The 23,591-nt window shown below is 44.7% G+C and overlaps 2 protein-coding genes across 4 annotated transcripts; one reads left to right on the top strand and one right to left on the bottom strand.

Moving 5' to 3' along the window:
• Nucleotides 1-1,621: 1,621 nt before the first annotated feature.
• Nucleotides 1,622-13,615, bottom strand: LOC133923945 (V-type proton ATPase subunit a1-like). The gene is made up of 18 exons (XM_062369261.1): nt 13,319-13,615; nt 12,292-12,336; nt 8,793-8,915; nt 8,553-8,660; nt 8,096-8,209; nt 7,843-8,016; nt 7,464-7,601; nt 6,931-7,038; nt 6,690-6,797; nt 6,444-6,592; nt 5,776-5,929; nt 5,028-5,188; nt 3,531-3,737; nt 3,252-3,435; nt 3,077-3,160; nt 2,600-2,793; nt 2,458-2,517; nt 1,622-2,295 (listed from the first exon to the last, which is right to left on the bottom strand). The coding sequence occupies exons 1-18, from the start codon at nt 13,457-13,459 to the stop codon at nt 2,091-2,093; spliced, it is 2,457 nt and encodes an 818-aa protein (XP_062225245.1). The 5' UTR covers nt 13,460-13,615; the 3' UTR covers nt 1,622-2,090.
• Nucleotides 13,616-16,614: 2,999 nt separating this feature from the next.
• Nucleotides 16,615-23,307, top strand: LOC133923921 (interactor of constitutive active ROPs 2, chloroplastic-like). 3 transcript variants are annotated; one of them, XM_062369234.1, is made up of 7 exons: nt 16,615-16,759; nt 16,973-17,425; nt 17,732-17,819; nt 18,580-18,668; nt 19,081-19,675; nt 19,763-19,901; nt 21,742-23,307. In XM_062369234.1, exons 5-7 carry the CDS (start codon nt 19,617-19,619, stop codon nt 23,068-23,070), a joined length of 1,527 nt encoding a protein of 508 aa, XP_062225218.1. In that variant the 5' UTR covers nt 16,615-16,759; nt 16,973-17,425; nt 17,732-17,819; nt 18,580-18,668; nt 19,081-19,616; the 3' UTR covers nt 23,071-23,307. The 3 variants fall into 3 exon arrangements, with proteins under 3 accessions (XP_062225218.1, XP_062225225.1, XP_062225232.1); XM_062369241.1 differs by lacking the exons at nt 16,615-16,759; nt 19,081-19,675 and having other exon boundaries at nt 16,925-17,425; XM_062369248.1 differs by lacking the exons at nt 16,615-16,759; nt 16,973-17,425; nt 19,081-19,675 and having other exon boundaries at nt 17,711-17,819.
• Nucleotides 23,308-23,591: the final 284 nt, after the last annotated feature.

The following is a 23,591-nucleotide window of genomic DNA, read 5'->3' as shown; positions in this document are numbered from 1 at the left end:
CACGTGGCAGCCCCTGAGGACTCGGTTCCCCGAAGGATCTGCCGAAGTGCTCGGGAGAGAGTGCTCGGGGCTGCACGTGGCAGCCCCTGAGGACTCGGTTCCCCGAAGGATCTGCCGAAGTGCTCGGGAGAGAGTGCTCGGGGCTGCACGTGGCAGCCCCCAAGGACTCGGTTCCCCGAAGGATCTGCCCAAGTACTCAGGAGAGAGTGCTCGGGGCTGCACGTGGCAGCCCCCGAGGACTCGGTTCCCCGAAGGGTCCTACAGGAGTGCTCGGGAGAGAGTGCTCGGGGCTGCACGTGGCAGCCCCCGAGCACTTGGTTCCCCGAAGGTTCGCACAAGATCGCCCGACGACCCGAAGGGTCCCATCGGCGGGGTGTCAGCCGGTCAAAGGTCCAATGCCGCATTTAATAGGCACGCGCGGCCTGACATCCTGACATTCTCAGCTGCCCACGCCCTAGTGTCAGTCCCTGTCATGCTTTGGCAGGGGGGCGTGGGTCCATTAATTGCACGGGTCCCGTCCCGTATCATCCGGGTGCCTCGGGATAACGTTGCCAGGATCAAAGCGTTCCGCCTGCCACCCTGCCCTGACAGAAGAACAAGACAGGGTGGGCGCACCGAGCGCCTCTGTGGCCGCCCGGTGGGCCCTCTCAATGGCGCCGGAGGATGTCCACAGTGGCGGGTGGTCGGATGCGCGCCGTATTTTTCCACCGCCCCTGTCACTTCGCCAAGACGGAATGATGACGCCTTTCTCCGTGGCGCCTTGGCACTCGCGCCCCCTCTTTCCTATTCAGGATAAGTTGAGGTCGGCGTGTGTATAAAAGGAAAGGATGGAGAACACAAGAATGGCACGCGAAAAACATGCAAAGTTCAGGCAAAGAAAGGCGAAGTCTAGCAGAAACCCAGTTCAACTGAGCCAAGCCCAAATCAAGAAACGAAGAACATCACAAACAAGCTCGAGCAGAGCTAGAACACGGGAGCCTTAAGCTCTCTGTAGGCAACACTCCCTTGTAACCAGACACATCCTTGAAGAATTCCCTTCAAGGAAAGATACCGCACTTACACAGGAGTAGGGTGTTACGCCCCCGTGCGGCCCGAACCTGTCTAAATCCCGGTGCATCTATCTCCTTTTTGCACTAGATCGATCGTCCCCCACCACCAGCCGTTGCATTTATTTCCGTTTCCATTTATTTCCCCGACGAGCTCGTTCAGGATCATCCCCCGGCCGAATCTTTAAAAAGGGATCTCTCGGGATCCCTGCGACAGGAGTTCATCCTCCGACAATTTCCCTACGATTTTAAATTCAAAATTTACAGTTCGAATTTGAAACTTTCGAAAATGACAAGGCTGGTCACTGCCAGTAAACCACCAATATCATTATCTCTGACAACGATGCCACCGTGCATGGCAACCAAATTATGGACGCCATCGGTATTTCCAGGTGAATTGGTACGGCCGCTTTCGCTACTGCAACGGGAATAATCAGGATTTTATGTGTCTTTCCATCACTGAATCCAGTAGAGAACTTAAGCTTGCAAAGCTAACTTAAATAATTAATCATCTCATGAGAGCTGCAGGATCCTCCAATACATGAAACGTGGACACAGCAGACAAAATAGCAGCATTTAAAAGAATAAGTACAAGGACAACTACTTATTTGAATTGAAAAACAATACAGTTAACATCTGTCATGCCTTTGTTCCAGCCTAGGCACAAGAATGGCCAAAAAAGAGTCTAATTTCCATTTATAAGTGGCGAGGGCCAGTCACTTTGATAACATTTAAAAGCTAAAAGTAGGCAGAGCAAATCTACATTTCTATCTTTTTTGTTAGCAACTATAATCTGCATCTCGGTTGGAGGAACTGTACGATAAACCTGCCCTCTACAATATTGCCGTGAACTTACAAAATCTCCTTCCCCGACGCTGGCAATCTGAACTACGACTGCACGGATGCGCTAAGGAATAAGTCTGGCGGACTGTAAAATGCTGTGTATCTGGGGAAACCCATCTTGCCCATAAAGTTCCACTCCTGTACGCTCCAAAAATTGCAAGAAACAAACTGAATCTCTTTACGTGCTGAATTTCACATGTATTAGTCTTCGTCGTCTGCTAGCTGAGCAAATGAAAATGGTTTGAATTTGTAGCCATCCCCATGGTAGAACTTGTTCATAAACTCAACCCAGTGCAGACGCAGAGAATGCAGGAAGGCACTCAGCGATTCCATCATGAGCAATATGAAGGCAGTGGCAAAAGCAAAAACTATAAACCCCACTAACTTCACGACAAGACTGTCATACCTATATGAACAATACAGTAAACAATTTAAGCCATTGTTAAAAATTGCATGCATCGTGCAAGTAAAAAGGAAAGTTAGAAGGTTTCTTATATGAAAAGCAGACATAATACATGGAGAACTGATTGCAAAATTTGTCAAAGTCAAAAGGGAGAAAGGTGTCTACCCCCAGGCAAGTAGCAGCAGCTTCTCATAGAAAACTGTTGACAGCTCGGAATGTGCCAAGCTGAACCAACAACAATACACACAAGTGAGGAATTGAACCGGGAGAAATTAAAATTTGCAGCAAAATAACACAAGAGGCAAACCTCAGGGCCCAAAGTCGAAGATAAGATGCAGTATTTGAAACTGCACCAAGTACAAACTCAATGGAATGTATCATTTGATGAACAAAAACTTCACTAAAATTGAAATCGTCGTGACGCGCTCGAGCAGAATCAGGTTCAGAATCTGGATCCATTTCAGATGTCCCTAGGAAACGATAGGTGTGACCCTGAAACCTCTGCATCAGGCATGGAAGATTAGTAGTGATTCTCTAGATATTGCACTCACGATCAAGGTTCCTTGCTTACTCAAACAGAAGAAGATATTCAATTTGTTTCCCTTAAGCACTTGATCATTTACTTGAAATTTTATGAGTGGAACATATTTAGGACTATCACCTCTCTTTTTTTTTTTGAGAAATTTCTTGGATGCCCTAATTAAAAGGGTTAGCATGATAGCAAAGAAACTAATATAGAAAGTTGGCTTAATATGTTTTCCAAGAATATTTTTCATAACAATACCTCCTTATGAAGTTTCTTCAATATAAATGGCTTTGGGAAGAGCATCCATGGAACAGCTACCATAGCCAGAATCAACAAAAGTATCTGAAAGGGAGAAGCTGATAAGTTGGTGCGCGAAGGATGCTACAAATACAGAGTATTTGTTTTATATTGTTAAAAGGGAGCATCATAAAACCTGGAGTTCCTTTTGGCCCCAAAACAGTTGATTTTCTCCAAGATCTCCAGCAGGATCAAGGAACATATATATCATGACATGATACAGATCGGCTTGAGAGCCCGTGCACCACTTGATGAGAATCAGGAGTGCTAAGTAACCAAAAAGGCTATTCAGGAAAATCACCTGCGGTATGAATTGATACCTGAAGAATGCATATAGTTAAAAAACACTGCATTGACCCCCCCCCCCCCCAATTTGACTGCATTGAAAGAGAAGATACAAAGGAACATACAGTACCTTATGTCAAGGGAATTTCCATGATACTTCGCGTCAAAATAACTTAATACGATCCCCAAGTTCATCTGGGCGACACCCATTAGTATAGACATCTTCATCTTTAATGAATTTAGAAAGGGTAGCTCAGACCGACTTCCACGCCAACTTGGGTCCACTCCAAAAGGATAGGGATCACGGACTTTGATGAGACCAGCAGTATGTGCATCACTGAAGCACACAGAGTAAGTGTTAAATCTTCTGGGACAAAATATTCAGTACATGGTTATCTGACATTAAAGTGTGTTACATGCAAAGGTTGCTTCCTTGACCTACCAGTGCTAATATGATGTTAGACAAGAAGTTCCAACATTACATTACGTATCAGGCATTTAGAAAGGGAAACAAACAAATGGATAAAGCTCTCTAGACCTTTAACAAAACTGGTTACCACCGAGCAACAAAACAAACTTTACTACAGATAATACACTAAATGAAACTCATTGCCATGATTTGTGTAGTACGTGCATATAATTTCCAAGTTAAAAGGCTCTTGCATGAAGAGTGAACGATTGTGCATGTGTCTCTAATGTTGGATGTATATAGCTCTTTGGTACTACAGAAAATAAAGTTATGTATACACTTCCGGTAAGTTCATGTATTTATTATGTACACTGCACATATTCAGTGATAGCGACTTTTAGTGGTGTAATGGTGTAAGGTAAAAAAAAACACTTGCTCGTTCACACAGCAAATTGGAGATATAGCGATTACTGCCATGCAAGCTTTAAAATCGCAATTTCGCGGCTTCTCAGCATGATCCCAGAAAAGCTATAGAAGCTATCGCGGTAGCTATCCTTCGTCGAGTTTTAGTATTAATGAATACAAAATATTGAAGTTTTTACATAATATAGTTCATGTTTAGAAAAGGAATAAGACTGTACATAAGAAGGTACTATATATAATACAATAAGATTATAAGTCATAATATTCTTAACAAAAATTACTTAATCAGTACGAAATACAAGTGTTGGAGTATTGAAAAAAGAGCTAGATATGATGTCTTACTAGGTTTTATCATAGTTCAAGCTTATAAGAAATGCTTTTAGGTTTTCTAGCGAAGTTGGATTTCGAAATTAACTTTTTTTTTTGTCATGTGGGTACATATGTATGATAGCGGAGCTATCTCTAGCTACGAGCTATGGCAAATAGCGCAGCTATTTAGGGTTATATTGCTAATAGCTCATATAGCGGAAGATTGGCCCGTTGCTATGCATTTGAGGTCCGAAACAACTAATGCGCAGCTATAGCTAGCTATTTAAAACCTTGCTGCCATGGCAAGACACTGTAACCCAATAAAACTGGGATTTCGATCCGGCAACCAGCATAACAGAATAAGAATTAACAAATAGTTGAGCTTAGTTGAGATATTTAACTGATATACTAATTTCTCCAGCACAAACGAAAATATAAAGAACAATTATCTTATTAAAACATAAACAAATAAAATAGTAGACATGCCTGCAGCTTTTATCCCGGCATTCATACGCAGATTTGCCAAATATATGGAATGGAACTGAGAAGAATTCATTATATATAAGACCACAGTATATTGAGAATAATGCCATCAAAAGAATAACATAGCGCCCACCAAATGCCATCTCCATAAAGCTACCAAGCTTCTGAAATAAGTAATGGATCGGAGGTTATTGGAAGAGGCTGAACACGCTAGCGCACACAATGTGAAAAATAAATGATAAGATGCAAAGCTTAACTAAAAGCAACCAATAGCTTCTAAGCATGATACATTTAAACGGAGATTTTCAAATGCACGGAATTGTACTCATGGCTTAAATAGATAAGTGTCACTGGAGCCAGAGGGCCCAGAACACCTCTTCACTGGCTTCTCTTAATGCAGAAGTATTACACTGGATTCCAACTACATATAAGAGTGATTTTCTATACTTGTATGCAAATATATCATGACTAAATGGGTTATCTGCCATATTTCTGAAGGAATCTTGTGACATAACAGGCCCCTGTGCCTCTACCTCTATCAGATATGAGAAAGATGTTCAAAAAACAAAAAGGAGTGGAGCGTTTTGCCATTCCAAGAAATTTTTTTCAGGTGAACAAATTCCATCTGTAATACGTATTGGACTAACAATAGAAAGAAACTCTTTACAATAGTAATAATGCAATACCAGATTTGTTTGTAATAGTTATAACAAATAAAGAAAGAAAATGGTTCAAGTTCAGCCAAGTATACCTGAGAGGAAAGTTTCTTCTCACGAAGTATAAGAACCAAAGCTCCTAGTAACAGACATATTCCATGACCCCAATCTCCAAACATAACAGCAAAAAGAAATGGGAATGTGACAACAGAATATACAGCTGGATTAGCTTCTTGATATCGAGCAACACTGCAAGAATATAAAATCATGATCACACTCACTATGTAAGGTTCATGATGAAACTATCCTAACATAAGAGAATGGGATAAATTAAAAGAAATCATTCCCAGACAAAAGCAGTCACACCAAGTACGCATTCAAATAACCTCCAAGGTTTCAAGAAGTAATCAACCTTGTAAGATCACCAATACTAAAAGCTCATGGAAACTACTGAGCACTCAACAAGCCCTTAAACAATTAAATTTTAAAACAACTCAGGCTCAACCTCACATCTATTTTAAATTTAATATACTGTAATCTAATGATGTATTATCACTTGATCACCACCCAAGTTCAACCAACAACCCTTCAAAAATGGGACAGAAAACTTATGTCCTGGACCAAGTACCTAGTATACCTGGTTTACCACGATTAATTTGTTTTAGGCTATCATTTGGTGATAATTATAAATAACTCACAAAAATCGAAAGTAGAACAAATTAAAGTCATTTGTTCATGCTGAATTTCACAATTGTGGACATACCCGTACGCATCAATAATTTCCTGGAAAGCGTTGGTAAATTTATCAGTTCGGAAATATGTAGGTGGTGATTCAATAGTGTCCATCTCATGAAATATCGTTCCAACTTGTGAGTTGCTGTGAAGTGTTGCACGCTGTAAACATTCCTTGATCTGAAATGCAAGTTGGAAGTAAGAAAAATGTTCTAAAACTTTTGTTCCATGAAAAAAGGAATGATCACAATAATTCAAATAAATGTCTTCTCTCTACCTGTGTTTTAGCAAATATAGGACACCAGCCTTCCCCAACAAGGCATTTCTTTGTCACGTCAAAGTTCAGCATGTTCAGTGTGTCATATACAGCTTTCTCCCTTTTAACCTAAAAGGAATGCAAAAATGTTATGATTCACAATTTTCATTTAGTAACACGAGAAATGGCCACAGATCTTGAGGGGTGAAAGGGTACGAAAATAAATTAAAAAAGAGAGAGAAATTGGCATTTACTTGATTACCATGATTATCCACCTCCACAATTGTGACCCTACTGACCCAAGAGCTCTGTTTCTGTGCTGGATTCCAGCATCCAAAGTAACTTCCAAGTCAGAGAGGCGTGCAGAAACCTGACAAAAGTTTTATGGCAGTTACTACTTCAGTTGATAGTATTGAGATTACATCATGATGGATAAAAGATTGTCATCTATATTGTGCAGAAAATTTGTTTGACACACAAATAGTGAACATCATCCAGGTTACAGTCCAGCTTTTATACTGAATGAAATCTGTAAGCTATGGCAGCTAATTTGTTTGGGGACAGGTTTTTTGACCAAATAAATAGTAGAAAGGTGATTAAGAACCCCCCCCCCTCCCCACACACACACCCCAAAAAAAGGAAACACACGGACACCCCAAAAGCAGAAAATTGTAAGTCAGATATTGTTGAAGCCTCGAGATCACTCCAATAAAATAGCAATAAGTAAGGTCAATTCATACTTTGCAATTCAAACTGAAGAAATAAACTAGTGTGCTAAAAAGGAAATTAAATTACCTCCTGGAAAATTTGTCTCTGCTTGACCATCTCCTCAGGAACAGGGTAGCAACTTGCTCCAAAGGAATCACAAATCTTTAGTATCTTTGCTTTTGCTTGTTCCCCGGAAAAGAAAACTAAGAAAACAGTTTTCTCTACCTGTCAAAATGTTAAAATTTCAGAAGCTTTGAAGGTTTCAAGGTACTGAATGATCTGTAGCACACAAAGTTGAATTTCAGTACTGGAATATGCGTTGATTTTGGCAAAACTAAATGAAAGAGAGAAAATGGATTGCAGCTAGCATAATCGGCAAATAATTTGAGGCAAATTTAGCAATAACTATAACTCAATATACACAAGAATTAGCAAGGGCAAAGTCGGCAAACCATGACTATCAGACCTCTTCACCAGATATGGGATCAGTTACAGGTTCCCCGGCAGGCGCCTGATTGAATAACATATTTCCTCTTGTAGCTCGGAAAAGCATCCTTTCAAAAGCCAATGCCTTAGACTTCAATATTATCCCACTGACAAATCTCACTCCAGAATTTCCATGAGACCCTTGATGTACTCCCTGGAAAAAAAAATTGCGTTATGATTGAACGGGAAAAATGGAATAATGTTAAGTTTATGGATCAGAACTAAACTAAGACCTGTTCGAGTAAATAGGTGTCTCCCTCGTCCACTTCCTTGTCATATATGTTTTCATCTAGCTCCCGCTCAGCTGAAGCTGCATGGTTGTGAGAAGAAGCAAGGATGCCACCTGCCTGCAAGATGTTGTTTGAGAAAACAAGGAACGGAACAAGGAGCAAACACACTATTTAAACCGAAGCCAATATTTTACTGACATATGATAATAACTAAAGAAGGCAATTATGCTTGCCAAGCAGGGTTACAGATTTACAGTTCCTAATTTAAAAGGAAAATGTGCCTACTCATTAGCTACAGTACCTTTCTCATTTTATTTCCTAAAGAAAAACCATTAGGGCTATCATTAGATGGTGGCAGAAGCATACTAGTTCAGATCTTTTATCTTTCATTTGAATAGACACAAGGAAAAAAAAATACTTGGATGGACAATTTCATGTTTCACAAGAATCGAGATACAACCTTTGACAAGACCAGCTTGAATTCAAGAAGTTCATTGTATGCCTGTTGTAGCTTGTCACTATTCATATTCATCTCAAGCAGCTCATGTTCATGCTCACCCAATTTTGCCTGGAGAACCAACAAAAGCAAGTGTTCGTTTTCCCTCAAACAAGCTACTTATTTTCCCTTAAAACAGCTACTTTTACAGAAATATGTAGTCATAAAAGAAAACTTTTGTTCCAGGAAAGATGAATAATGCACCTCTAGCTCCTCCAGATCAATATCTGGTTGAAGTGCAGGTATAACAGAAGATTTTACACCTGCCCTGTTGATCTGATCACTGAAAAATCTTAGTTTACGTAACATTTCTGCACATCGTTTTACCTGCAGGGGAATTGGGGCAGATTTGTCGATATAAAAAAGTTACTGAGGATAGCATGGGGTGTTGGTGTATTTGAGAACACACAATAGAGGAAAGCAACGGTCCAAAAAAGTTCCATAAATGATCACTTCATCATTTTATTATATTGTGCTAAAGTGGAAAAAAAGGAACGTTACCCGGTGCCATGAGTATATTTCCATCAGGTGACTTAATTGGAATCCAATACTCATGATATTTGAACCCCCCCCCCCCCCCCCGCTTCCCGAACAAGAGTCGCAGTTTATTAGTTTAATTGCATTCTTGTTGATCGGCTATTTCTAACGGTTTTCTAAAACAAAAAGGGAAAGAAATAAGAAGTTTAGTAAATTATATTAATTCTTTTTAAAGAATATACTAAATTTGGTTAATTCTATATGTTCGCTCTAATTGTCTTACAAAAGAGGAGAAATATTAACTACTAATATTATGGCAGTGAAACACCCAATCCGTGATGCTTGGTTGTACTAGACTACTGGTACTAGAGAACTGAAATATCATAACTGATGTGTGTCCATAATTAGAAAAATAACTTCTTAAATTTAGGCATTTTGCTACCTTAGCTAATGATACTTATTTTTCACAAAAAATCTGACAAGAACACAACTGATAGAATGACTGTTGAGGGAAAGGCACCAACCCATGTAACAAAGCAGCCCATGTAAAGGCCTAAGAGCCTTCTTGTAATATTTATACCCTACCAAGGGCTGAAGACGAAGATTTACCTCTCCTGCCCCACCTATATAAAGGACCTAAGAGGTCAAAGGCAAAGGAGGCTGATTCCTCTCATCTCCACTCTTGTCTCTTTGCCTGGAATGAATCCCTTCGATTACTATTGATGACAATAGTTCCAATAGATGCCGCCGTCCGTAGGGATCCCAGTTCCAAAGAGCGAGAGACCCTTCATCCTTCTTTGCGCTTGCATTATTTATATGCATCCAAGCACCTGTTCTTTGCGTATGCATGTCTTACCCTCTGCTCGAGAGGGTGTTTATTCCCCACACGCAGTTTTTAACCTTCATATAAGAAATCCCTTATTACTCATTTGCAAGAATGTATTATCTTCGCAAGATGGGGCTTATCCCTCATATACCGAAGATTTTATCCTCGCTACCGCATATATTCTTATGCTAAAGAATTTGCTCTTCGATTGCACCATGTGTGCATCTATTTCACACACACACACAAAAGACGAGGGCTAAGTGTGCCTGCCCCTGTACCAAAGGTAATTCACAGGCAGTTAGCGCTTTCGGATTACAAAAGACGGGGGCTAAAAGTGCATGCCCTCGCACCGAAGATCAATCAATTCTTCGGATCATAAACAAGTAGGGAGCTAAGAGTGCCAGCCTCGCACTGAAGTCAAAACGGACATTCAGAAAGGAAAAATTCAAGGTGTTGCTCAACAAAACATAGGCAATGCACCTTCACAAGAAAACTCGAGGTGTTGCTCATCCTCGCCAGAGGCAAGGCACCCCCACAGAAAGAAAAAGTCGAAGTGTCAAGTACTTGCACCACGTATTGCATTACTTGAATACATCAAAATAACTATTCTCAATATGCATAGAAGTTTGGTACTTTCTGCACACATGCATTATATCCATGCATTGAAGTATTTATTCTTCATGTGCATACGCCAAAGCATACATCGGTTATTATGTGTTTTTTGTTTCTGAAAAAGGTGCAAAGTGTATCTAGTCCTGTAGGACAAGAAGTCGAAGTGCCGCTGGTCCTTGAGCAAAGGCAGCGCAAATCGACTTAAAGAGCAGGTTGTGGCCCATACGATGCAGAATCGAGGTGTCGCATGGCCTGAGGTAAAGGCAACCGCATCACTCGAATCTCAGACAGTAAGTCTTAAGGAAACACAGCCCTTCGAGCCCCGCAAAGCCAAAGATTACTTCGTGTATGGTGCATCGCCGACCACCACTGTCGGCTACAACCACTACTTTGGCCTCTTAAAATTTGATTTCGGCATCAACTCAAAGAAAGTCATATTTGCCTTCGGCTTCGGCTACGTCGATGAAGCTCTGGTAAGAGTCTTCGTCTCCTTCGACTTCGACATCAACTCAAAGAGAGTCATCCTCGCCTTCGACTTCGGCTAGGTCGACAAAGCTCTAGTTGGAGTCTTCGTCGTCTTCGACTTCGTCATCGACTCAAAGAGAGTCGTCTTCGCCTTCGGCTTCATCTACACCTTCGCCTTCATCGACTTTGACATCGACCAAAGCGGCTTCGACCGCGACGACCTCGCCTTCGTCGACTACGACAACGTCAACCAGAGGGGCTTCGACCGCGACGACCTTGCCTTCATCGACTATGACCACATCGACCAGAGGGGCTTCAGCCACGACGACCTTGCCTTCGTCGACTATGACCATGTCGACCAAAGGGACTTCGGCCACGACAACTTCGCCTTCATCGACTTTGACATTGACCAGAGGGGCTTCGGCCGCAACAACTCGCCTTCGTCGACTATGACCACGTCAACCAGAGGGGCTTGGGCCGCAACACCTTCGCCTTCGTCGACTTTGATGTCGACAGAGGGGCTTCGTCCACGACGACTTCGCCCACACCGATTTCGACTACGACAATAACATGGCATCTTTCCCCACTCACGAACAACGATCAAGAGACGCTACGGAGGGCACCAGGGTTTAAATCCCGTCCTAGGTCCTAAGAGTTTGGCCGGCGCACGTGAGCAGAGACGCAAAGACATCATTGACTTCAGCGAGCCACGGTAGCATCCTTCAACCTCTGCTACATCGACTACGTTAACCGAAGCCTCAGCAACAGCCTTCGCCGAAACCCCCTTCGCCGAGCAGGGCGAAGAGGTACCTTCGACTTCAGTTACGGAGGAAGAAGTACCTTCACCAAGCACCAAAGTCCGCAGCCTTCGCCGAGCAAGACTAAGCATAGTTATAAGAGTGTATGTAGCTCCAACGAACCCCTTCAGTTACTGTTGATGATAATAGTTCCAACAATGACTAACAACAAATTACTTTCTATATAATCTTTCTTGTCTTCCATTCCAAATTCCAAAAAATCAATAGAGAACTCCATAATGATTCTCAATATGATAGTTTCCTTGCAGTGATCTGTCTTGTTAAAACTTAAAAACCTAACCATCTGTCTTACTTCATATTGAATAGTCCAAGATAAACAAGGAATGCTATCTGAGTACTACATAATCATAACATCCAAGCAAAGATCTTTGCTAACAATACAACAAATGCATGAAGAAGAATAGAAAGTAAAATATGGCATTTGTAGTAGAATAAAAACACAGGTGCGTGCAAAGTAATGTGATCAACACAAAAATGAAATGAAGAATAACATAAGCTGGAATACCTGATTGACAAATATACGCTGGAAAGGACTCTTATCCTCATTCAACTGCAGAAGATAAGAAAAGAGATCAGCAAAATCCATTGCAGCCAAACAGAAACAAAACTTTTAAATTGAAAGCAGGCGCTATTGTTTTTTCTACGATGACACCATAACAACAAAGTCAAAAAGTAATGTCTCTTTCTTCATATATAGTCACCAACTAAAATAAATACAGTTTCACAATGCAAATATCATGAAAAGAAAAATTACCAGGGAAGATGACAAATTCTAAAGCCTACTATCCTTCTAATATTTTCCCTCAAACAGCATTAAAATAAACTGATAAAGACACTGAATTCCTCAACATAAAAAAAACAGCACCGTTATGATAATTGGTAGGTATAAAAAGTGCTTGTAAAACTAAGCATATAAAAGCTTACACATACACAAAAACTTCCCTACTCGTTTCATTACGTCAATTCAACAGTAAAACTTGACATTTAAAAGCATGCAACTCTGTGTTCATGGTATCACCAACAAACGGTTATCCACATTTCTAATAATTCGTTAGTGCAGACTGGCTCAAAACACAGAGTGGCAATTCATTTGCTTAAACTGGCCCAAGCTCAACACAGATGGATACTATGAATATGATCAAATGAAGCTAAAGCACATTAATCCAATTCCACGCTTATCATCAAATCTCTGTGGCGCTCCCGTGAACCTGCGGCCTCAATGGGACCACCCGGTTTGAGCCCACTGATCTGAAACGACCTCGCAACCACTGACGGATCAAAGCAGCCGCCCAAACCAGCTCAAACAAGAAACGCGCGGCAAACCTCGGGATCCAATGACACCCGAGATCAAACATTAGCCCTCGGTCGGACCACGGCTGAGAGCGAGATCTAACACAGCACGGAGCGTGACGCGAGCGAGCGGGGGCGGGAGAGAGATCACGAGCCCCGACGTTGAATCAGGCCGATCCGGGCGAGAAGGCCAGAGGCGGGTGGGGAGCGACAGGCGGCGAGAGAGAGGGAGGTGCACTCACGTCCTTGAACTGGAGGAGGCCGAGCTCGCCAAGGTAGGTGACCGCGATGCGCGCGCTCTCGGCGGGGATGATGAGCTGCACGAAGCACATCTTCTCCGACCGCAGGTGGTCCATCGGGGGCAGCCGGTCGAACACCCCCATCCCGTCCGCTCCCTCCCGCCGGAGCCCCCTCCCGAAGCTTCCAGAAGGTTCGCGCGCGAGGAGGAGGACGCGGTGCGGTGGTGTGCCTCAGATCTGAGGGGCTCGGTCTAATTCTATTCTCAAACTCTATTGTCTATTGCAAGTGCGCAACTGCCATGACCCATCGGGGATCGGAGAGGAAGGAAGCGGCTCGGAAGGCGGCCACTGCTGGCCCGTGGGCCCCCCTGGGTGGGCGCGGACCGGTCGAGGTTTCCATTGGGCGTTCGGCCCCCCGGGTTTCCAGGTTTCTACGCAAAAGGTTGTCTTTGTTTTCGGATGGATTTGCATTATATTAAAATCATCTTCAACAGGTACTTAAAAATTCATACTTATAATATTATTATAGAATTCTTTAATACTATTACAGCATTCTCTATTTTTTTCATCTTTAACAGAAACCCTATTTCCTACCTTCTATTACTCTCCTCCTCCCCTCGAACCCACACACATACTCAGTGCACAGTGTTACGGATCGGTACAGTAGGCGGCAAGTTTACCTCTCCCATTCCCCTATGCTCGGCAAACTGTATCACTGTAGGGAGTAATGCCGCTTCTGTTGGAGAGGAAAACAGGCGCTACAGTGCACCACAAATTACTGTAACACTCGATTTCTGCAGATTGAAGATTTCGTTGGAGTTGGTCTTATCTGGCTCAGCGAAATTAGACTCGGTGAATTTATATTTATTAAAAATAAAAATATTTTGTTCGTGTATTTATCTGAATAAGCTAAATTAATTTTTTATTTGCTTAATCAAATCTGATGTCGTATAAAAAGATATAAAAGTTAAGATTATAATTGGTTGCTCGTATTAAAATATTTTATAATATTGATAAATATGTACGTCTATATAAATAAATGCACGAATCTATATTTATCGAACTAGACTATGATTCATAAAGGTTACTCTCGAATCGTAATGAAAACATATATTCACACCCAAACCAAATTAAAACAATAAATATAAACCATCAAACAAGTTGATCTATTATATTATACGTGTCCATTAGGATAGGCAACCAAACACAGAGTTTTTTTATTTTTATATTTTCTAACATTAATATTTAAATAAATAGACAAAAAATAAAAAGACCCTAACGGTCCCGCGTTTCACGGACTGGGCCTTCCTCTCCTCAGGACCAGATGTGCAAAGCTGAGGCTGGCACGCGCCGTCCTGGTGGTGTCGGGTCGCGGGTGCATGCATGAGCAGTGGCGTGGGCTGGGCGCGGGCGAATAAGGTGATTGTGACGTGGGCCTTATTGGCGGGATATCCGGGCCGCATCAGATTCGTTTGGAATTGCAACACGGCCTACTCGCAAAATTTTGAACCCGAATCTGGCTACTCTCTCAGAGTGTCGAGCAGTGGCTTCGCTTGTTCATGGGGCCTGCTAATGAGCGGGCGGTCGGGCGCGTGCGCGCGAGCAGTCCCCTCGCGCATCCTTCCCACCGTTCTTTCCAGGTAAGCTCCACTCCACTAGACTTTCCCTTTTGTAGACCGAGACTTCTTGTTATACTTTTTGGAAAAAAAAAATATCCCCACAAGTTTTTTGCAAAAGTTTTTCTCCATTAATTTTGCAAAAGTTTCTCCCAAAATCCCAAAAATTTGAGAAGAGAGAGAGAGAGAGAGAGAGAGAGAGAGAGAGAGAGAGAGAAAGCAATACGTGAAGGGTCTCCTTGATTTCGACATGCAGGTTCACTTCATGTTGTTAGAAGATTGCTGTTGCAGTGTCTATTTCTATTTAAGTTCGACTTTGGAGTTTCACGAGGTGTTGCTTTTGTGCTGATTAATACAGCAAGTACCGTTCTCACTTTCATGCTTATTAGATCCCAGAGCGCTTGCTTAGCCGGTAGACGGTGCCGTCGAGCACAACATCTACCCAGGCTCGAAGCTATGTGTCATCTCGGTCCTTCTTAGGTAAAACACCAGAGCGCCTGGAGTAAATCATAATTTAAAAAACCGTAGATATTTCACCGCTTATTAATCAGCAGAAACCGTATCGTCGAGCAGATCTTGAGAGTCGCAACGGTTGGAACCGTCGAGGGTTGGCTCTCCCAGTCGGAGGATCGTCGATCGATCGTGATCAGCCCTCCGTGAAAACGACGTCCGGTTTGTCCCAAACAAAGAGGTTCGCTAATACAGTAGCCACGTAGAGCGAAAGATATATAAGACCATACCAGCTGGTCAGTGGAGCTGCATGGAAGCCTAAGGCTACAGGACCGACTGCTAGGGAACCGGCAGCTAGCACGTCGACGTACTACGTGGACGCCAACCGTCGAGCACGCATAATCAGCTGGCACTGCACGCCGTATCTTCTTTTTTTTTTTTTGCCTTTGCCATTACTTCGGTGGTTGCTAACCAAAGCCGTCGTCGCGATCGCAACACGAGCGGAGCGGCCGGCGTGTTGAATGCATTCGCTGCACGCACGTGCGAGCGGACGGCCGGTGGACGGGACGACGGAGCTGGGCGTACGTAGGTGTCAACCGAGCAGTGGATACAACGGCAAGCAACTAAAGTACGGCGTCTACCCGCCGGCAGCTGTTTGATGTGATCGCCGTGTGTTCAGGATCGAGACCGTAGGCACGCAGGATTGCTTTCAGATAACATTATCGGCCGGGTGCACCGGGATTCGAATCAATGGATTGGTTCTGTCAGTAAGATTTGCTCTCGGTGTTCAGAATTCAGCCAATGCACCGCGTGCCTTGAGATCCGTAGAGGAGAAAAAAAAACGAGCAGTGCGGTACATTTCAGAAACTACACGGGGTCCGGGAGGCATGCATGAACGTTGATTTGGCAGTAGCCGCCCGTACACGCCTGGCGCAGGATCTCTGAAACGGCTCACATGCGACTTTTCTGCGCGCGAGTTCACATGGCGCTCCCCCGGCAGTCCGCTTGGCGCGTACCCCATGCCCGGCCGCGCGCGGCAGCATCGCGCACCGCGGCGCGGGAGCCGGCCCAAAACCGCGCCCGCTGCATGCCATGCTGCCGCTACGAGCGCGCGCGCGCGTTGCTTGTACTCTAGCCAACGTCCCCGCCCGCGAGTGGTCCGCCGCGTCGATCGAGCTCGGGAGCAATATATCCGTCGTGTTACGGACGCGAGCTGGGTCTCTGCTCCGACTGGTCTCCTTGTCGCCCATGCGTGTGACCGTTTCGTACCGGCGGGGGACACCTCCGCGGACACGGCGGAAGGCTACAGTACAAACACCTGATCTGCCCTTCTCTTTCGGTGGTGAAATGCTACTGTAGAAACACTCTTCACCGTGCGGTTGATTAATTATCTGCTGGTTTTTATCTGGAGCAGTAACTGTATAGACGGTGGAAAACAGAACAGTGAACCGATGCATAATTCAGTCGAAAGTCCTGCTCCGCAAGTAGAGCTAGAACTGCATACTTGCTTCGTTTAGCCATTTTATCTTGGTTTGCACGTGAGGTGCGCAGTTGCCGCCACCGACTACGAGCTTTTCTTTCTATTTTTCAGCCGTAACAAAGCAGAGCTCCAGTTGACATCACGGATCGATCGTTATATCCGAGCTCCGAGATCAACATGATTGAGCCCAACGGCAACATCAGAGAGTGTTGGAATTCATCGCAAAATATTGTCGAAACATCAAGTATGGATCCGAAGATCTCACTCCAACTGATTTTTCTACACGGGAGACTGAGCACGCTGAAATGATTGTTCTTCCTCTTGCGGCTCTGCTCTCTGCAGCCTTCTGCAATCCTCACGACCTGTCTGCTTTCCTCCTTATTTAAAGAAGATGACATCCTACTTCCCCCGTGCAGATGCCCCCCTGTCCACACCTCTTGCCCCCTTTGGCAATGGCTTCCCAGAGCATGATATGAAGGCCAGGCGACACAGAGGAGACGAGAGGAGGAGGAGAAGAAAGGCATCTTTCAGCCCACCATTCTGTACTAGTTCCTAGCCGGATAGGTGAGGCTTCTTCTTCTTTCACTCGCCATGTCCTGACTCCTGAGCATGCGTGATGCATCTCATCACGTCATGCGCGGTTGCACCACGCATGGCAGGATCGGTCCAATCAATCAGCCCCGAATGCTTGCGTTGCCACCTCTCCATTGGAATTGGTCCAAAAGTTCAGAGTTCGTTTGCCATTCGATTCAGCATGCATTCCTTATTGGAGGAGCCATCTCCAACTTCACTTTCCTCTCATACCAGTCAAAATCTATCACCTGCCTGCCTAGATTAGCTCACAAGCTTGCATCATACTTATCTATCCAGGTACGAACAAGCTGTAAAGCTTTGGATCATCTCCAAGCTTTTCTCTCATCGCCTCCACTCATCTGAAGAGGAGCCCAGTCCTCCAGAGGTACGTGCGTAAACCTAAGATGAAGCACTAACTAACAATACGTGTCTCTTCTTCTAGCTGTTGTTGTGCTTCTGTTAATCATAAGAGGTTGCTGTATCCGGGTGTGGTTGTCAATTCGGCCATCTCCAACTACTTTTGCACCATGGATGCATGCTTTCAGCGGTGCCGAGTGTGGATGGCGCCGTTGCTTTTGTGTGAGGGCGTGGAGTAAGAGGAAAGACTAAGAGAGAGCAAAAACAAAAGGGGAAGCCGTGTGCGGGGCGGTGGATTCCTGCTTGCTTCAGGCCTACATTTCTGCAGCCTTAAGACTGGTGGTTGTAGTGGTGTGCGTGCGTATAATGTGTTATCTTCCAAGGGACCATCATCATCATCCCATGTAGGCCTTCTACTACTCGATCTCTTCTAGCAAGCAGTGGCGATCATGACCAGAGCCATCACCCGTGGCGAAGCTTAAAGAATCGGATTGCGCACACCTCACCATGTGTCCCCCAATTTAAGGATGTCAATTAGCTGGTGTTAAAAAACCACACGTCTGTCCTTGTAGTTGGCTAAGTGGTTGGAGGACTAGTTAGTGCTAGATTACACGGGCAAGGCAGCAGCCGAATTCCCGCATTGCCCATTATTTAGTTGCTTTGCTCATGTGAAGATTAGATAGGTGCAGAGAGAGAGAGAGAGAGAGAGCTTGGCCTCTCTATCTCCCTGCTCTCCTTCACGAGAGGGAGAGAGGGAGCTGACCACTTTACTTTTTGTCTCGTTGCAGCTTTCCTCTTGGAGCCGTAGCAGTGCCTGCCGGTGTGGCTCTGAGTTCCGAGATAAAGATATAGCTACCATGCAGCCGGCCAAGACAAGGTTTGTTCCGTTTCATCCCCTTCCAAGTTAAATTCCATGTGCCGTTTGATGATTGCTGCATGCTTGGTTTGTTTATTTCTCTTTGCATCAAACTCTGCGATGTTAGATTCTCCTCCCCAGGTCAATGTGCATATGCATCGTGGTTCTCTGATCTGGTCTTCACTCTTCAGTGTGGCTACTAGCCAATGTCCTGAAGGAGCATGTATGACCCTATGAGCACCTCACGAGAGTTCAGGAAGAACTGTTTATGCTCTCAGCTCATGGATTTTCAACAGTTACAGCTAGACAGCACTGAATTTACGAACTATGAGCCTGTGACATGGAAACATGCAATTAGGCAGCTCTAAACTACATTTTCCTCCTTATCACTATCTGTCGGTCCCTTTTTTTATTTATCTTTTCATGGAGCCAGGAAGAAACCGTGTTTTCAAATCAAGGGTGCATGTGACCGTGACTGTTCGCAGATAGCTCCATGCGCAACTCCTGTCTGGTTCTTGAGCTCGGAGCCAAGGAGGACAGGCAGGTCCACTTGTTACTAACCCGCATCTGTAAAGCACCCTCCCCCTCCCTCCCCTTTCGATCCCGCCCGTGCTTGCCTACGCGGAGGAGATTATGTTAAGTTAATGCCGCTGCCCCTTTCCTCCGCTCGGTTGCTCCTCCGCCCCTCCACTTCTTGTCGGCCTCTTGCGCTTTCCGGCCTCGGATTCTTTGTTCCCCATTGCCTCTTGCTTCTTCTTCTTCTTCTTCGCATCTGGTTTGAGCTGGATGCTCGATCCGTCTCGTGCTTCCGGAAGCGGCTTCAGCTAGCCTAGAATCAATCGCTCCGCAGTTTTTCCTTAGAGCTCTGAATTGGTTTTACTCGATTCGATTTGAGTCCCCCCAAAGAAAAAACTTTTTGTTTGCGTTTGAAATGAGGAGAGACACCGAAATCTTCCCCCTGCTGTAGTCATGCTGCCCCTGAACAGAATGCATTTTCTCAAGTTATATTCCAGCAGCAACAGCTCCAGGTAATGTGCTGCTTTAGGTGTGAGCTTGCCTGTCTTGTGATTTTTTTTAGGTTTTCTGATTCTACTTGGTGTGTTCTTGGCATGAAGGAATGGCTCCTTGGAGCACCCTACACGGACGTCCTCCCAAGGAAGCAACAAGACGAGCCGGACGGCGAGAACGGCCGAGTCGCCCACCGGGCTGACCCCCAAGGTCGACCGCCGCATGGCGATGAGCGCGGAGAGAGAGGTAAATGGCCCAAACCCCCTGTTTCGTCTTTAGTTTACTTGAGGAGTTGGTCCATTTCAGAGATCTTTTTTGGCCGGAAAGTCCATTTCGGAATTCAGAATAGAGTTTCAGTAGCTTGGCTTAAAAAAAGGAATTCTTAGTATTGCCGTTTGGTACGCCGGTGCTGTCATAGTGTCTTAGCATAGAAAGTTCGTCAAATTAAGTTTGTGGCAAGTTTTTGAAAGACTGTTAGGTGTTCTTAAATGCGTCGAATTTTCTCTATTTTCTCGTTGTTTATGTGATTAGACAGAACAACCCATATATCCGTCTAATCTTTGACACTCCGTCTCATCCTGTATCTCTTTTGATGGAGCAAACTGTTCATCTATCTATTACATTATTATTTAAAAAGAAAAAGAAATCACTATATTCACTCTCAAAATCACAAAATTCAAAAGATCAGACCACTCGTTATTATGAGCATCTAATAGTCTAGATTAAACCAACTAGTACATAACAAATACGATTAATAAATAGCTAAAGTCAGAAATAAAAAAGTCTTTATCAAATACAATTAATAAATATCTAAATTCGAAATTAATATTTTTGGAAAATTAGCCGTTCAATTTTCATACAGTTTGGGAAACAAAATATCTAAATAAAAAGTTAAAATAAAATAAAATAAAATAAAATAAAAAATAATTAAAATTGGGGTTATAATAGAAAAAAAAGAATCCATATCAAATACAGGCTTATAAAAATCAAATACCTAAATAAAGAGTTCACGTAAAATACAAGTAATCGATAGCTAAAATTCATAATGAAAAATAATGAAAAAAATTCAATTTTTTAAATAATATTAAGAAGGACTATAGTTTAAGGTTGTCACATCAATCAACACGAAGGTAAGACAACAGTTATTTTGATTTTAGTTGGACTGTCTGCACCTAATGCACGATTTTAATAGTTGTCAAAACATATACAAATTGAACCAATGTGTGTATACGATTTAGGTACAAATTTAGAGCATAAATAATTTTCTTTTTCACTAACATATTTTTAATTTTTATTTTATACATTTTGTAACTAAATAACACTAACCACATTAAAAACTAATAAGAATAATTTTAACCAAAGATTATCATGATAAAATATTATAGTGAGACTAGCCACGTTATGAACATTAGCCACTTACACTGAAACAGACAAGTATTTTGTATTTGCATCAACTGCTCCGGGGTATTGAATGGTTAGCAAATCCTAGATATAATTGAAGCCCGTCCTCGTGTTACTAGCGAGCTGATGAATTAAGATAATGGTGCCAGTTCTGCTACCAATCCTGTCTGGGGAACCAACACGGCAAAACAGCCATATTTCATAGACTTGACGCGAACTCGCAAACGCGTAATTAAAATTGGTATCCATTCTCAGTCTGCACTGATTATGGTCCTATCAAACACCCAGAACAATAGACTTGCTAATTACGTCGGTGTGCATTTCAAGTGCGCTGATGCTATCATGCTAGTCCTTTTCTCATACAGAGAACTAACCAGAATTATCAGCTAGTACTATTTGATAGCAAGATTGCTGCTAGCATTTCAAAAACTGTGTTTTTCTAAGGATAACAGAAAAGGGCAAGGAAATTAAGCAAACCAGCAGCATTCTCACAAATAATTGCTTCAGGCATAATTTGCGAGAACAATTTTCGATTGGTTTAAGCTCACACTAGCACTCCGTATCTAAACATGTCACTGTGGAAATCACCACCGGTTTTTCAACTGGAGTTTGGGGACTGCTACTACTAATACCACCGGTGATCTTGTCGGCATTAATTTGTCTTTCTGTGTAATGAAATCACCAGAAAAGGAGGCCATCGACGAAGGTGTCGGAGCTGGAGTCCCAGCTGTCGCAGCTGCAAGACGAGCTCAAGAAGGCCAAGGACCAGCTCCACTCCTCCGAGCTCTCCAAGAAGCGGGCCCTGCAGGACGCCGAGGAGGCAAGGGCGCAGGCCGCGGCGGCTTCCGCGCAGGTCCGCGACTCCGAGGCGCAGCTCGCCGAGCTCTCGTCGGCCGAGGAGACCCGGCTCCTCGAGCTGCGCAGGCTGTCCCAGGAGCGCGACCGCTCGTGGCAGTCGGAGCTGGAGGCCATGCAGAAGCAGCACGCCGCCGACTCGGCCGCGCTGGCCGCGGCCATGGGCGAGGTGCACCGCCTCCGCGTGCAGCTGGCGGCCGCGGCGCGCGCCGATCGCAGGCAGGACGTGGTGGAGGCGCTGGCCACCATCGATGAGCTCAGGGTCAAGCTCAAGGCGAGCGAGGAGGCCGAGGCGCAGGTGCGCGCCATGCACGAGGAGTGCAAGCAGCAGTTGGAGGCGAGCCGAGCTACGATCGACTCGCTGCTCACTGACGGCTCCAAGCTGATGGACTCGTTCAGCCTCGTGGTCAAGGAGCTCGAAGAATCGCGTGCCAAGCTCAAGGCTCTCGAGGAGGAGATGGCGGAGACGTCGGCAAAGGCCGGCGAGCGCTGCAACTGCTCGGGTTCCGAGGCCGCCGAGCTGAGATCGGAGTTGGAGGCCGCAGAGGCTAGGTTCCAAGAAGAGAAGATCCTGAGCACCGTGGAGACGCAGTGCGCGTACGAGCTCATGGACCAGATAAAGATGGAGTCGGACCTGCGGCACGGCAAGCTCGCCACGACGCTCGAGAGCGCCAAGTCCGAGGTCATCTTCCTCAAGGCGAGCCTGTTCGACAAGGACTCGGAGCTGAGGCGCACCCTGGACGCGAACAGGAAGCTACAAGCTGAGATGAGAACGGGCATCACGGCCGAGGAGCTGAAAGAGCAGCTGCAGAGCGCACTGCAGGAGAACAGGCAGCTGAAGCTCGAGCTGCAGCAGTACGAATCCGAGAAGGGATCCGCCAGGACGCCGGAGGCCGACGCCGCGGAGGCCGCGAAGAAGGGGGAGATGGAGGCCGAGCTGAGGCGCCTGCGGGTGCAGGCCGAGCAGTGGCGGAAGGCCGCGGAGACCGCCATGGCGCTGCTCACGGTGGGCAAGGGCGGGAACGGCAAGGTCATGGAGCGGAGCGAGTCGTGGGAGGGCGGCAAGTACGCGGGCCTGTGCGAGGAGTTGGACGACGATGCGGCGGCCAGGAAGAACGGCAACGTGCTCAGGAGGATCAGCGGCATGTGGAAGAAATGAGGGCGCGATCAGCTGAGCAGTTAGTGTGGTCTGTACTACCTTGTAGGGCGCCCTTGATGTTTCAGGTGTAATTGTTTTGCCGGTTGCCGTGGTATAAAAAAACATAGGAGTGTTGTACTTGTCAGTTAAATGTGCTCATAGCTGTATTATACTGGTATACGGAGGATCAATTCATCCGGGTGTGAAAGGCTGCGGTAGGCGTTTTAGCTTCATTCAACAGTGTTCAACAACTAAGAATTTCGATTGGCTCTCTCTCTCTCTCGGAAAAGCAGAACTTCCAATGATTCCGATTCGCCTCGATTCACTGTATAAAGCGGCGTTCATTCGGGATTTCTGATCTTTCAGTTTGTAGCATGCGAATGAGTATTTCAGCCCAGTTCTTGTGTGTACGCTGGATCTGGTTTATCGCTCGTGTGCATCTCGGCCCATTCCTTGGTCCAATTTGCAACTGCTTACGGCCTGCATTCAATCGCTCTGGATCAAAGGGCGCAACGTCTTAGGATGTGTACAAAGAGGTGATG

The sequence above is a fragment of the Phragmites australis genome, chromosome 1 (assembly GCF_958298935.1).
Source record: "Phragmites australis chromosome 1, lpPhrAust1.1, whole genome shotgun sequence".
NCBI classification, from domain to species: Eukaryota; Viridiplantae; Streptophyta; class Magnoliopsida; order Poales; family Poaceae; genus Phragmites; species Phragmites australis.
Note: the sequence above shows the minus strand (reverse complement) of the source record. Positions and strands in the feature narration are given on the sequence as shown.